Source organism: Pseudorasbora parva, chromosome 20, assembly GCF_024679245.1.
Source record: "Pseudorasbora parva isolate DD20220531a chromosome 20, ASM2467924v1, whole genome shotgun sequence".
NCBI lineage: Eukaryota > Metazoa > Chordata > Actinopteri > Cypriniformes > Gobionidae > Pseudorasbora > Pseudorasbora parva.
In genome coordinates this window covers 28,223,821-28,238,709 of record NC_090191.1, presented here as the reverse complement: position 1 = coordinate 28,238,709, position 14,889 = coordinate 28,223,821, and the positions used below count along the sequence as shown (strand labels likewise).

Below are 14,889 nucleotides of genomic sequence, written 5' to 3'. Positions count from 1 at the left end.
ACCTTAAAACTCTTAAGGACACTAAAATGTCTTCTAAACATAGATCTGAATTGTTCCATCTATCATCATCACATGTCCATGTTGTTTACTATGAAGATTCCACATTTAACAAACACTGAATGTTTACCAGTGGATATGATTGTAATATTTCATAGTATAGTGCCATTATATTTCTTACATTTTCATTCAATAACACATATACAAAATTGTGCAAATGTCAGCTTAGTTCAGCTGAGAAAATACAAAAACAAAACCGCCTGTGTGCTATTTTATCAACTTCAAAATGAGGAAAGATGGCAAAAAAAACATTCTTTAGCTCAAACAGTTTAGCAGCAACCCTAACATAATGGTTTAGAGTAGACCCATTCCCAGAGGAAACTTGAACTTGAAGTGTTCTTTAAGCAATTCAACAACGCTTTGAATAAAATCCTCTGACAAATACATATATTTAAATTGAATAACACAAAAACTAAAGCTGATTTGATCTTACAAAACTAAATTGAACTGGAGATATTATTATTAGGCTGTTTTTTTGTTATTATTGTCATCATCATTATCATTATTATGCCAGACTGTGTTGCATGAACTGATGAGTTAAATGATAATGATATTCAGTTTAAAGAAGATGCAGTATGCCCTAAAACTAAAAGGCTTAAGCTATAGCCTACTTTCCTTCTGCAGATACTGTAGGCTACAAATGAAGGTCTGCTTTTTCTATCATCTGTGAAGTGTGTGATATTTGTGTCCGGTATGATTTGTAGGCCTATCTTATTTTTTCAAGAGCCTTACATAGTCAGGAATCATAACCATAATATGAATATTATTAATAAACAAGTTGTTTTACAAACTGTGTGGAGAAAAAACCTTGATATCATTTGACAATTTCTAAAACATTTAAGCCTATTCAACTTTTTAACTTATGCTTTGGTATACAAATGAACGCAGATGTTTTTTGTTTGTTTTTTACTCAAGTAACTTTTTGCATAGTTAATACATGTTTCAGAAAGCAGGCTACGATTTCTCTGTAGCATTTAGACCCGCGCCTTCCTCTCACAGAACTGCTTTCACTTCCACTCACTTCCCCAGCAGACGCATCTGAGCGCAGTTGATCAGTGACAAGAGAAGGCCTGTACAACTGCTCATTCAATGTTTAAGATGAGAGGATACTTACTTGGAGTACTTGTACTTCTGAAACATTGCATTTGTGATGATGTGGTGAACTTTGATGGAGACATCAAGGACTTTGTAGTTGGTAAAAGTAAGTTGTTCGTTCTTACTGACCATCAACTTCATCAGATGAGACTCGATCTTTCTGAGGAGAAGAGGAAGGACATCACTAATGCTACTCATCAAAATACAGTCAACATTCTGGTGCCTTTTGATGACAACGACACCCTGATAACCTGTGGGACCATTAGAGATGGATACTGTGAAGTTCTTGACCTCAGTGACATTACAAAGAGTATTTACTATGAAAGTGGTATATCTGTAGGACCGACCCAGAATGAGAAATCTGTTGTGTTCATAACAGGTACAGGTAACAGTAGGTACCTTTTGGTTGGGAAAAAGGACCATGATGGGAAAAAGGACGATGATGGAAAATCTCCGTATCCTGTTATTAGCTTGTGGAACACTTTACAGTCTCAAGTTGGAGGGATTTTCTCTAACATAGATGACGGATCAACCCTCTTCATCCAGAGCACCGCTAGAGATGTGGAGTTTGTTGACGGATTCCAGAGAGTTTCTCCATCAGAGTTGTATTTATTTCTCAATGCAAAGACTGACTCGGAGAGGAAAGTGCACGTCCTGTGGATGGACAGCTCTAAAGATAAAAAGACAGATATCTACAAATCCCTTCAGGCTGTAACGATACAGTGCTGCAGTGATAAAGCTCGTCCAGTGCTCGTCGCCTCCACCGTTATTCCCTCAGTGAGCGCCGTTATTTGGGCAGGTGTGTTCAGTGTGCAGGACCAGCAGGATCCGGAGAACACCGCGCTGGCTCTGTACGACATCAGTACAGTTAAAGGCAAAGTGAAGGATTTCTGCGCTCCTGGTGAAACATGTGATTCTGAGGTTGGAAAATCAGCATTCATGTGCACAATATACATGCTTTTTACAAATGTTAAGTAGTTTTATTGATTCGAGTATAATAATTGTAGCATTGTATATAATATATTGCATGACAATACCTAATTTCACTATTAACTCATAATTTTATTTTTGTGTTATAGAGTGGCAGTAAACTTCAGCCGCTGTCTGTGGTGTTCAAGTACAGCTCAATGTCATCAGTGGCAGCAGTTAGAAGTGGATCCTGGATAGTGCTTTTCATAGGAACCAGTGATGGTCAACTGATAAAGGTCTCATATCTTACTCTTCACTCATTTTTGAAAAACCATCCCCTGTAGATAAAATAAGGCTGTAAGTAAGTTTCATGTTATTACAAACCTGGTCTGTGTGTTTGTGGGGGATTAATTCACATGGCCCTGAAAATGGATTCTAGAGGAGGAAAAATTGGTATGACATTAATATGATATGCCTATAACACAATAAGCGTTTTCTTTCCCCTGAATAATAATTATTTCTGTGGATTTGGCCATTCACATATTCCATAACATAATGTCTTTAGCAGTATTTAGCTGATAGGAACACTAATCTCTACAATGGTAACTTGATAACACTTTGGTAACTTGGCAACAGATAAGCATAAACAAATTAATCATCAGAAATATTAATCAGATTTGGACAGACGGTTAAATATGCAGACGGTCCTGTTGATTAATATGACATAAAACAACATGCATAAAATTCTTATTATAAAATTTGATTAATAGTGCTTTAAATTTTAACTACCCATATATTAAACCTATGTGGAATCTATGTAGGAAAAAAATATGATCAATAAATAAAATAAAAAATGTAAATACTTTTTTTGTCTTTATATTAAAAGTCTGTTCTCGAGATAACATTATTAGCCTTGTGCATTATAAAGAAGACTATTGTTAAGAACAGCAAGTGTCTCAAATCGCCATAACCCAAACTTAGTTTCTTGAGCACTTTTGTGGAATATATGAATAATCATACAGTAGTATTTAATATCTTAGCAATGACCTGTGACATGAATAAATTACAATATAGGTGCACTATGTTGGATTTTTGCAGTAAAATATCCCAACACCACCAGGCCAGTGTTATACATTTTGTTCAGTTGAGTTATTTCAATATCCCAAATGTTTCCAACTATTTGTAAATTGTAAGAAAATTGCTATTTTAATCAGGGAGCCGGGACATCTAAGGGAGTCGCCTGTCAATTGCGTCATATCTGCGTTAACCTCGGTTTCCGGTTTTATTTGGCAGAAACGCTTTACTCTTAGCAGTGTGCAACAAGTTTCACAGCAGCCGTAACGTCATAACATAATTTCAAACACACTTACATGTATCTGATATGATAAACAGAGCTGCATCACCTCATAATCATGACCGGAAAAGCGGAAATGGCGCCAGCGACTGTGTCCCATCATAATAAAAGTCCCGTTGCTCGTGAGCCGTGTGTTGTGCATATTCGGTCCAGCCACCTTGCTCAGCTCCCTCAACACTCGGCCCTGCTCTGCTTCATACTACAGTAACTTTAATAATCGCATCCATAAACATGATTTCTGCCTGAGTCCTATCCTGATTCTTTTTCTTTTCACTGGCTGTGAGAAACCACATGTCCCAAGAGTCTACGTTCAAACCTGGCGTCATCAAACTACACCTTTGTTTTGAATAGGCGCCCTCTAGCGGACGGGAAAGTTACATAGTGTAATGATAGTGTAGCTTTAATAAAGCACAACAATCATATAATGATTTAATTTGAATAAAGTTTGTATAATGATGCTGTTTGTTTTTCTAGCTGGTTTTGGATGAGAAATTAACACCAGACTGTCCAATAGTGCTGTACAAATCTGATGATGAACGAGCATTGTTTCCCAGAATGCACTTTGATCCAGATTTCAAACATATCTACACTGCTCTGAGGAAAGAGGTAAGGGTTTAGAATTGTGCAGTTGATAAAAAAGTGGTATTCAACATTTAATATATACAGTGGGTACGGAAAGTATTCAGACCCCCTTAAATGTTTCACTCTTTGTTCTATTGCAGCCATTTGGTTAAGTCATTTAAGTTCATTTTTTTTCTCATTAATGTGCACCCCACACTTACAGAAAAACACAGAATTGTTGACATTTTTGCAAATTTATTAAAAAGGAAAAACTTTTGCAAATGTATTAAAAAGTAGAAGCAGAAGCACACTTTATGGCAGAGTGGCCCGACGAAAGCCTCTCCTCAGTGCAAAACATAAAAGTTCGCTAAAAAAAACAACTGAAGGACTCCAAGATGGTAAGAAATAAGATTCTCTGGTCTGATGAGACCAAGATAGAACTTTTTGGCCTTAATTCTAAGCGGTATGTGTGGAGAAAAATATCACCTGTCCAATACAATCCAAAAAGTGAAGCATGGTGGTGGCAGCATCATGCTGTGGGGGTGTTTTTCAGCAGTAGGGACAGGACGACTGGTTGCAATCGAGGGAAATATGAATGCGGCCAAGTACAGGGATATCCTGAACGAAAACCTTCTCCAGAGTGCTCAAGACCTCAGACTGGGCCGAAGTTTCACCTTCCAACAAGACAATGACCCAAAGCACACAGCTAAAATAACTAAATAGTGGCTTCAGAACAAATCCGTGACTGTTCTTGAATGGCACAGCCAGAGCCTTGACTTAAACACAATTGAGCATCTCTGGAGAGACCTGAAAATGGCTGTCCACCAACGTTTACCATCTAGCCTGACAGAACTGGAGAGGATCTGCAAGGAGGAATGGCAGAGGATCCCCAAATCCAGGTGTGAAAAACTTGTTGCATCTTTCCCAAAAAGACAATAATGGCTGTATTAGACAAAAAAAAATTGCTTACTTAATACTGAGCAAAGGGTCTGAATACTTAGGACCATGTGATATTTCAGTTCTTCCTTTTAAATAAATCTGCAAAAATGTCAACAATTCTTTGTTTTCTGTCAATATGGGATTCTGTGTGTACATTAATGAGAAAAAATGTCCTTAAATTATTTAAGCAAGTGGCTGCAATTATAACAGTGTGAAAAATTTAAGGGTGACTGAATACTTTCCATACCCACTGTATATATTTATTTTTTGTTGTTTGTTCAAGCAAAATGTGTGACGCATATGGCACCTTTTTACATGATGCTGTATTTACATAATTATTAACTAATGTATGCATGTTTATGTCACCATACCTAACATTATATCATCCTGACATTAAATTAAGAAACTAACACTGCTGCAATGGGTTTTAATAGAGCTGCTGAAGGAACAACTGTACGTTTGACAACTTTATTTCTTCTGACTGCTGTAATGTTTATTATTATTATTTTGAAAAGTCGTTGGAATGCAATAGTGGATGTTTTATTGCTTTCTATCCTAGTGAAAAATAAATATTCCAAAATGTATTTGGAATATTTATTTTATGCTAAGTAAATACATTTACATTTGAATAAATACCCTGCAACTGTACTTTTGGTCTACTAAATTGTACTTAAAAGTCTGCTAAAATGCAACAAATCATTTTGTAATTAATGTACTTTATTTATCTAGAAGTAGTGCTGAGGTGTAACAAAATATATATAAAAAAGTATATTTGATTGTGCTATATATATTGCAAGTATACTCAAGTTACACTTTAAATATCTTACATTTAAATGCTGATATTATACGGTGATGATATGATCCATACTAATAGTAATATTAAAACAAAGGTGTGAAAAACCTAAAGGCTTAGTATTAAGAAATATGCATGGTGCACTAAGTGGGCCTACTATGGGTAATATTTATATCAGTATGTCTTAAGCGATTTGGTAGTAAATATGCTAATGGTTTTGTACTATACTAAGTGTAAAATAAATGTACTTTAAATGCATCTTGGTAGAGGTGATTTTTTTTCTTATGTCTTTGATGTAGCTCAGACGAGTTTCTGTGGTTCAGTGTGCAAAATTCAGCCCTCTGAAAGGCTGCAGAGCTGCTCTGGATCCTCTCTGCGGCTGGTGTGTGAACACAAAGAGGTCAGATTCATATCTTTTGCACTTATTAATTTAATTTGCTAGCTCCTAAAAAACAGTAACATGGCCAGCATGATGCAACTTGGTAACAACTTGATATATTTCTGCTTGTCTAGATGCTCCACCCAAGATGAATGTTTAAAATCTTCATGGATGTACACCCCAAAAGACTCACTTCATGAACCTCTGGTTTCTTTTCAGGCTTGGTCTGACAAATTGTCCAGAAAGGTATTATTACATTTGAATAAAATATCACACTTTGTTATTGCTTTGACAACATATTCCTATTGACATATCAATACCCTCTTCTAAACAGATTACGTTACATCTCGCCCTGAGTCTGGAGAGTACAGAAAGTCCCGCCTTCTCATGTTCCTTCACCACAGGAAATGTGAATCTGTGTGAAGGTTCTGATCTGACTGCAGGTTTCCCAAACTGCTCCTGTACTTTTTCTGAACACCGACTACACCAACTAAAAGGTTGGTTCTTCGTCAGTGCATTGGATTGTAGTTGTTTGCTTAATTGTATTGAATGTGCACTTAGTGTACTTTATATTTTAAAAGTACATTTTACTGTATATTTAACTGTACTTATATGTATTAACAAGAGTACACTATGTTGTAGAAATTCTCAATATGAATACAACCTGACCTTTTCACCACAGACAATTCAAACAACTTCCAGTTCCTAATACAGTGTAATACAATTATCTCCCTTCCCGAAAACTTACAATGCAATACAATAATGTTGTAGGGAGGAAATTAAATTCTGCTACACTATTATTTTAAGATGATGTAGTTACATTGTACTTATTCTAAATAAGTGCTGAGTAATATTAATTAACTACATGCACTTACGGTTAGGGTTTGGTTAAGGGTTACTTGTAATTATGCATAATTTACTGTGATTACTAGTAAGTTCATGTAGTAATGTGTAACTACCTTAAAATAAAGTGTTAACTGAAGTTCTATGAACACAGCTCACCAAACATGAGCTACAGATAACCACACATCTAATTTCAAAGAGTTATTTCCTCTCACTTTCTCAGCAACTGTAACCATGTAAGCCTCATGACACATCTGAAGCCGCAAACAAATCTACGAGATAAAGATATACAAGCTAAACTTATTTGACAAATGTGAGAAAATAAAATATAGTTTATCTATAGATGTAAGCCACTTTGGATAGAATGGCAAATGCATATAGTAAATATCAGTGTGGGAAATCCTGTGTTTATTTTTGTGAAAATTATTAATAACTAGGCTATATACAGATGTAATAAGCATTTTTACACCAATGGTTTTTTTTTTGTAATCCGTTCAGATTTAAATGTCTCAGCTGAAGCTACTATTAACTATCAGGATATCACAGAGACGCTGACGCTGAGGAACTGCTTGAATATCACTAATAATTCACCAAATTCTTTATATACACAGTAAGAACTGCACAGCCTAAAATAGATGCTTTATTTAAAATGCTATAAATTGTTTTACACATTTCAGTCACATTGTAAGATGAATTAATGCAGGTGTGTGCAGTGTATCTCGTCAGGGTGTCAGTGGTTCTCTTCCTCTCAGAGTTGTGATTGGAAACCTGGACCAGGGCAACAGTTACTCATACAGGTGAGACACTGTTTAACCTACAATCCAATGCTTTATTATATGCTTTTTGAGAAATTACAATCTTCATAAAGAGTCAAGATGATTCATTTATGGAAGCGGCTATTTGCGCAACTTTGAGCTGACATGCGATGGGAAAGGTAAGAAGAATGGGTTTTAAAAAGGCGCCAGTACTTCTGTTATCAGCACAATTTCTTTCCTAATGTTGTCTAGCTCAACCAGAAAATGGTGGTCGGAGTTGGCCTCTGCGAAGAAAGCAGGCTATTTACACTCAATTTATTGTAGATAGCAGAATTATCATTGCATTGACTAAATCGAAGTGAGGAAGTAAATGAACTGTTCTCTTAAGAGTTTTCTATCTTTTTCTCGTTTTTAGGATGCATGTAAAGATCTATTCTCAGACAAGGTCTATAAAGTAAGTGTCATACTGAGTACTGAACATTTAATTTTTACAATATCCTTTAATATACTTTGTTGCATCTCATAAAAAAATGCACTCACTTATATACCGTGCTATATCATACAGTGTTTTTTTTTCGTGTCATTGTCTGCATGATGACCCTTTGTGTCCTGTAGGAGCCAGAGATTCTCTCTCTGGAGCCCAGCAAAGTTTCTATCCATGGCAGAAACAACGTTTTACTGAGAGGAAGGAACCTGGAATCTGTCACAAAAATCCATTTTCAAGGGGATATGGACTGTATTTCTAAAGTGTGAGATTTTGTGTGTTTGTGTAATTGTATTTTTGTCTGGCTATCACCAGATCAAGCACAATCTTTTAGCCTGAGGTCCTCATACTCTATTCAGAATATGAGTCTGTTAATACTCAATTGGGGTGTGATTATTGGGGCATGTTAATATGGAACCAGGAAAGAAAATGCCTCTGCACTCAATTGGATAGATCTAAAACCTATCAGAGCAATGGAGTAAGTGACGTATTTTGAGCGACGAATAGCAGTAGTGGGAAGTTTTACGGACTCTGATCTTTGAATCTCATTCAGGAAAATTAACAAATATTTTTGTCCAAAGTCAAATATCTCGGTTTTTTAAGAAAAACTATGACCAAAAGGATGGCTAGAGATTTCTTTGTAGCCACCATTTCAGTCCCACGTGTAATGCAGTTAACTGTCACCGAGAGCGTCATTGATTGATGATATAAAACTCTGAATGATTTTTCTTGTGTGCGTCTGTTTTTAGCGCACCTTGACTATCGTACAGTCTGACATTAATGACAACTGAGATCTTACACTCTAAAAAATGCTGGGTTGTTTTAACCCAATGTTGGGTCAAATATGGACTAACCCAGCAATTTGGGTTATTTATTGGGCGATTGGGTTGTTTTGATCCTGTGGTTGGGTTAAATATTTGCTTAATACAACCCAATCGATGGGTTAAAACAAGCCAACTGCTGGGTTAGTCCATATTTGATCCAACATTGGGTTGTTTTTTACTCAGAATTTTTTAGAGTGTACAGTGTGACATTGCTTACATCGGGGATGATGTTCGTGCAGTCTGAAGTCTGACGAACACTTCGCAAATGATTTTGAATAATCGCACAGAGTGCAGAATTCATTAGAACAACTCCTCTTCGAGCATAGTTACTCCACAGCGGATCAAGTCCCCAACCTCAAATGTTGTAGGTGGGACTTAAGTTCGCCCAGCTTCGAGGCTACAATCTTAAGACTGAACATTGGTCTGAGGAGTTTGCTCTGTATTTTCTACTGCATAAGAGATGTGATCAATGTGCATAGTTAAAATAATTTTGTACGCAATTGGATAGTCCTTCTTCAACAAATCAGACCAACAAGCCATCGCTTCTCTATCCGTCATTGTGTTAAACCCGCCAATAGTGTGCCAGGTGGATAAGCCGGTTTGTTATTTGGTGTTATTTGGTTATTCGTAACAGAAGCAGGACAGAAATATGTACAGTCTGATATGTTTCCAGCCTGAGCCGCAGGGTGAAATCAAATCGCCGGCAGATCAGCTGGGTTTACACAGTCTAGTTGTATTTATGATTCTGTGTAGATTGAGATAAATTATACTGTATATCTTGTCATAAATGTTTCCTTCAGATCTCCACTGTTTGATCGCTCCAGTGACACTTTAAGGTTCCACATTCCTCCCAGTGGAACTAAAGGAACAGTGAAAGTGTGTGTTGTTACTCCTGATGAGCGTTGTCATGGTAACATCATCATCACTTACAGTTCTCAGCCCAGCTGTACAGGAATACAGCCCAAAGTCTCCTGGAGAGGGTAAGAGTATTTCAGTCCACAGGCAGGGGTGCGTTTCCCAAAAGCATCGTTAGCCAACTTTGATCGCAACCTCCGTCGTTATCAGCATAGTTCAACCAGTCTGTGTTTCCCGAAACCATAGTTCCAACGAACGTTCGCAAACAGCATTGCAATCTTGTGTGGTTGCAACGACAGATCTCGGCCTGTGGTTAGAAGAAGAGCTTTTTGTTTGCATGAGATGTGGACTTAATAAATCCTTATCTTGAGCAAAGTAAGCAAGCTGACATTTATACAATCTATATATTTTATTTCGAATACATACAAATGTCAGTTATGTATTTTAATTTGTCAAATGATTTAAAGCAACTTTTCTGAAGAGTGTGCATGTGCGGATGTGCTCTAGTACATAAGAACGATCCTATGATTGAATATTGAAATAAAGCAAAGTAACTGAGAAAATGAAGAATTAGTCCTCAGTGTCACAGACACGCCAGGCTCCCACGTCACCGAATCACAGCGCACGCTCTCACCAGAGTATTAACCGCAAACCTGCAGTTCATCATCATCGGAAATCACCAACAGCAGACTCACAAGCTGTGTCTCATTTCGTTACATTTCGAAGGCTGCGTCCTCTGGAGGACACGTCCTCTGTAGGATGCAGTATACGGAGTGTCCTCAATCAGAATTAAACGAGACGTCCTTCGTAGGACACACAGGCAGGAAGTATCACGTTGCTATGCCAACAAGCTCAGCCTCGTTGCACGCTCACGCCAGTTATATGAATGAAAATTATTTATAACTTGAAAATGACTATGAAATGTTTCTTGCAATGTACTGTTCTAAACGTTTAAAATGCACTAAACAGTTGTAATCCTGTTTACCAAAACCATCTGTTTGAGGTGATAGAGCTTAAAAAAACAACAAAAAAAGCTTGACCTACTTATTTTAAACACCACACCTACCCTCGCATGTATATCTGGCGGTGGTGCCGTTTTTTCATATAATATTTAAAAAAAATATGACGGTTGTTAACGGAGACGCAAAGAATTGTGGGTTATCTCCAGCCGTGAAGGATACACCTCATGCACACTCCGAATTCCTGTGAAAGAAGGACGCATTTGGAGTGTCCTACTCACTTTTTTGAAATGAGACGGCCTTATGACGTATGCAGCCTTCGAATGCGACCTCCGGAGGACGCAGCCTTCTGAAATGAGACACAGCTACACAAACTCAGTCACTGTCCGGTCTCATTTGTGAAAGGTATTAACCCTTCTGCTTACTTCAAGGACTCCCTCGATGCTACACTCTAAAAAAGGCTGGGTTAAAAACAACACAAGTTGGGTTGAAAATGGACTATTTTGTTTTAACCCTGCAGTTGAGTTGTTTTAACCCAGCGGTTGGGTTAAATGTTGCTTAAGACAACCCAATTGCTGGGTTAAAACAACCCAATCGCTGGGTTAAAACAACCCAATTGCTGGGTTTCAACCCAACTTGGGTTGTTTTTAGTCTAGCATTTTTTAGAGTGTACTTACCTGTCTCCTGAGAATACTTCCTAGTCTTCAATGTGTTTCTGTGTCCAGCGTGTGTGTGGTCAGTGTCTTCACCACCGCCATCCGGTCTGCTTCAGCGATAGTCACCCGCAAGTGCACAAACAGTGTCAACCCTGAAACCTTCAACGTTGACCCTGCACTTTAACCAAGTCACTCACTTGCACTTCAGTTCACTCTGATAGTTCTCACTAATGAAACCTGTTTGATTTACCTCCTGTCTCCATATCTTCTGTACTGTAACACTCAGGTGCCATGTCCATAATTTATAGCAAAAGATCTAGCACAAATTCAATCTCAAAATAATTAATTAAAAGCAGTTATTACTCCACCACCTGCGTGACATCATCAACCAACGTGACTGAACGACTTGGTTGCGATTTGCGACAATACGGTTTAAGAAAACATGACTAGCTATTTGATTTCTTCAACGACGATGCAATGCACTATGGTAATTAAGCAGTGATTTACGTCGTTTTATGGGAGAAGCACCCCAGATCAGCTTTCACACATATGTATGTTTGTTTTTCTGTCATTGTAAGGACTTTTTATTGACTGTATTTATATTATAATCAGGGCTGAAATGGGATGGGGGGTAAATTTAAAGGGGGAATGGTGGTTCCAGTTTATCTACATAATAATAGCCTCCAAATGTTGTGCAAAATTCATACATATAGCATATAGTAAATTTCCTTTTTTATGTCTAAGCATTTTTTTTTTATTATTGTTGTATAAATGCACATTGTGTCATCATGGTTTAAGCCAGTCAGTGATGCTCCATCTGACATACTAGCATACGACTAACTTAAACTCATTTAAATACTTGTATAAAAGTTACAAAGCACTTTACAAAGCTGCTGTCACTTTAAGGCCGAATGCACGGATCCAATACACTGATACACATTCATACATACACATATTCTCCAACTGTGGGTCCAAAATTGCATCATCATAATCTTTTTAAGAAATCTATAACTCTCGGGCACCACAAAACTAGACATATATGGTATCAAGATTAGAACCTCAGCTTTCTTAATAACCCAATAACTTCTGCATTTATATTACATAGAACAAGCAAACACATGAGTCATATTCCTGTTCGGATCACAAACTTGTTGTAAAGCTACTAGCCTCAAACACTATATCAGCTTGTTCCTTAGGTTGTTTGCTTCAAAAGGAGACTATGTTCACATGTCTGTGCAGCAAGCATGGCCAAACGACACTGTAATATGTCACCGATATCCAGATCAAAACATGTGATGCAGAAAAATACTCTTATTATCCTTAGTTTTGATTGTCGATGTTAGCCGCAATTTTTGATGACGTTATCACAAATTGCATCATATGACAAACAAGCAGAGAATCTCAGCTCTTAATAGACATGTCGATCATGCTTCTAATCTAGACCAATCAGATCTCACTTTACAAAGTTGAAGAGGCGGAGCTTTCTTTTCAATTTCCTAGTGGCCAGTTTATGTCATTGCAGATGGAGTTATTAGACACTTTGGACAGATAAATCTCAATAACTTTTTTTTGGGAAGGAGATAAAGAAAAAAAAATATCCTCTGTTTAGTGCCAATTTATAGAATCAACACAAACTTCCAGAAAGGTTGTAGACTAAACTGTGAAAAAAATATAGATTTTTAAATAACAAATTAATTAAAAATAAATCAAAATATTTATTTTTATATATATGTTTATCATAAAATTGAGAAAAGATACAATAGAATATATGCAATATTCCACCACTGTGTAAAAATTTAGAGTGTTTTCTGTAAAATGAGACCTTTTTATCAATTTACTCCAATGTATGTGGGTAGGGTGCTCTTTTAAATTCAGATATTCCTAATTCTCAAAAAAATGCAAAATGTGCTGCAAAGGTGAAGTGGTTAAGACATAATCAACTTTGTTTATGTGAATACTCAACAAAATGAGCATTTTGACATTCGTCTTCTTCCATTTTGCTATAAACTATAAATCAGCGTTCAAAAAATGCTGGGAAATCATTGACCTTCATATGACTCTACAAGAGTGTTTCCTGAAAGGCTTTCTGCAAAAACCCAAACACCTTTTAAAGAAGAAAAAGACTTTCAAAGCTGCTACAGAAACGACTTTCAATTTCGAGGACCTTGACAGAAATGTAGTGGAGTAAAGAGTACGTCGATATTTGTCTTTCAAATGTAGTGAAGCAAACTCATAAGTTTCCAGAAAAAATAATACTCAAGTAAAGTACAGATACTCAAAAAGTGTACTTAAAGGACAACTCCGGTGAGAAATGAACCTAGGGGTAATTAACACATGGTTACCGAGTAGATCGTTCTCTGTGATGCGTTTTCATGAAAATCGAATGTAAAGAGTTTTATCTCTAAAAACAGATAAGCTTATAGCGCTTGGCTATGGGGCACAGGGTAGACACAAGGTAGTAAAATTAAATCGCTAGTTAATACAACTAACAAGGCTCAAAATAGCCTCTCACTAACACGGCATAATGAAGGCCCCTACATGCAAACCAAAGCATTGAGAACGTTGTAAGTGTACAAACAGTTTAATAAGAAGACACTTTATAAAGACAGTTCCTTACGCGTTCACGGACAGGCACCATCTTGGAAAACAGTCTCAACGAATCGATCCACGAGCGCTGTTCTAAGTGAGCTGGTCGATAGGAATTAAGTTTGTGAAATGTAATAACATGGACATTTTTATTTATTTATTTTCTCTGTTGCGTTCAGTGTTTTCTTCCGGAAACAACGGACCATATGATATTCCAAGTCACAGTTCATCAATTAGAACAGCGTTCATGGCTCAATGAGTCAATACTGTTTTCCAAGATGGCACCTGTTCGTAATGCGCTGTGTTTATAATGTATCTTCTTATTAAACTGTTTGTACACTTACAAAGTACTCTATGCTTCGGTTTGCATGTAGGGACCCTCATTATGCTACTGTGAGAGTGTGACGCTATTTTTAGCCTTGTTAGTGGTATTAACGATTTAATTTCACTACCCGGTGCCCCATAGACTAGTGTTATAAGCTAATCTGTTTTTAGAGATAAAACTCTTTACATTCGTTTTCCATGAAAACGCATCCCAGAGAACGATCTAGTCTGTAACCATCTGTTACTTACCCCTAGGGGCATTTCTCACCGGAGTTGTCCTTTTCCTTTAATGTCCACCTCTGGAATCATGCGTATTTTTTAGTTATTCAGATATTTTCTGTCCCATATCCCTCACAGAAACCTTTCTTTAAAAATGTATATATATATATTGTATAATTATGATTTAAATATTTGTTTTAATATCATCACGGGATTTTACTGTATACTATGTATACTTTTAAGTATAATTTCTTAAAGTGAACTTAACATCATACTTATAGTTTACTATTCATATTT

The 14,889-nt window shown here is 36.8% G+C and overlaps 2 protein-coding genes across 2 annotated transcripts; both read left to right on the top strand.

The window, feature by feature from the left end:
- The first annotated feature begins 759 nt into the window (after positions 1–759).
- LOC137049108 (plexin-B2-like) lies at positions 760–6,239 on the top strand. The gene is made up of 5 exons (XM_067427493.1): positions 760–2,073; positions 2,232–2,357; positions 3,890–4,021; positions 6,008–6,108; positions 6,236–6,239. The coding sequence occupies exons 1-5, from the start codon at positions 1,147–1,149 to the stop codon at positions 6,237–6,239; spliced, it is 1,290 nt and encodes a 429-aa protein (XP_067283594.1). The 5' UTR covers positions 760–1,146.
- Positions 6,226–10,773, top strand: LOC137049146 (plexin-C1-like). The gene is made up of 7 exons (XM_067427530.1): positions 6,226–6,333; positions 6,422–6,584; positions 7,429–7,540; positions 7,634–7,727; positions 8,101–8,139; positions 8,301–8,434; positions 9,794–10,773. Exons 1-7 carry the CDS (start codon positions 6,259–6,261, stop codon positions 9,975–9,977), a joined length of 801 nt encoding a protein of 266 aa, XP_067283631.1. The 5' UTR covers positions 6,226–6,258; the 3' UTR covers positions 9,978–10,773.
- The last annotated feature ends 4,116 nt before the right edge of the window (positions 10,774–14,889 follow it).

Coding starts and splice junctions, on each gene's coding strand:
- LOC137049108 (XM_067427493.1), top strand. CDS start 1,147: ATGTTTAAGATGAGAGGATACTTACTTGGAGTACTTGTACTTCTGAAA. Junction 2,074..2,231: donor GTGAAACATGTGATTCTGAG/GTTGGAAAATCA, acceptor TTTGTGTTATAG/AGTGGCAGTAAACTTCAGCC. Junction 2,358..3,889: donor GTGATGGTCAACTGATAAAG/GTCTCATATCTT, acceptor TTGTTTTTCTAG/CTGGTTTTGGATGAGAAATT.
- LOC137049146 (XM_067427530.1), top strand. CDS start 6,259: ATGTACACCCCAAAAGACTCACTTCATGAACCTCTGGTTTCTTTTCAG. Junction 6,334..6,421: donor CTGACAAATTGTCCAGAAAG/GTATTATTACAT, acceptor TCTTCTAAACAG/ATTACGTTACATCTCGCCCT. Junction 8,435..9,793: donor ATGGACTGTATTTCTAAAGT/GTGAGATTTTGT, acceptor TGTTTCCTTCAG/ATCTCCACTGTTTGATCGCT.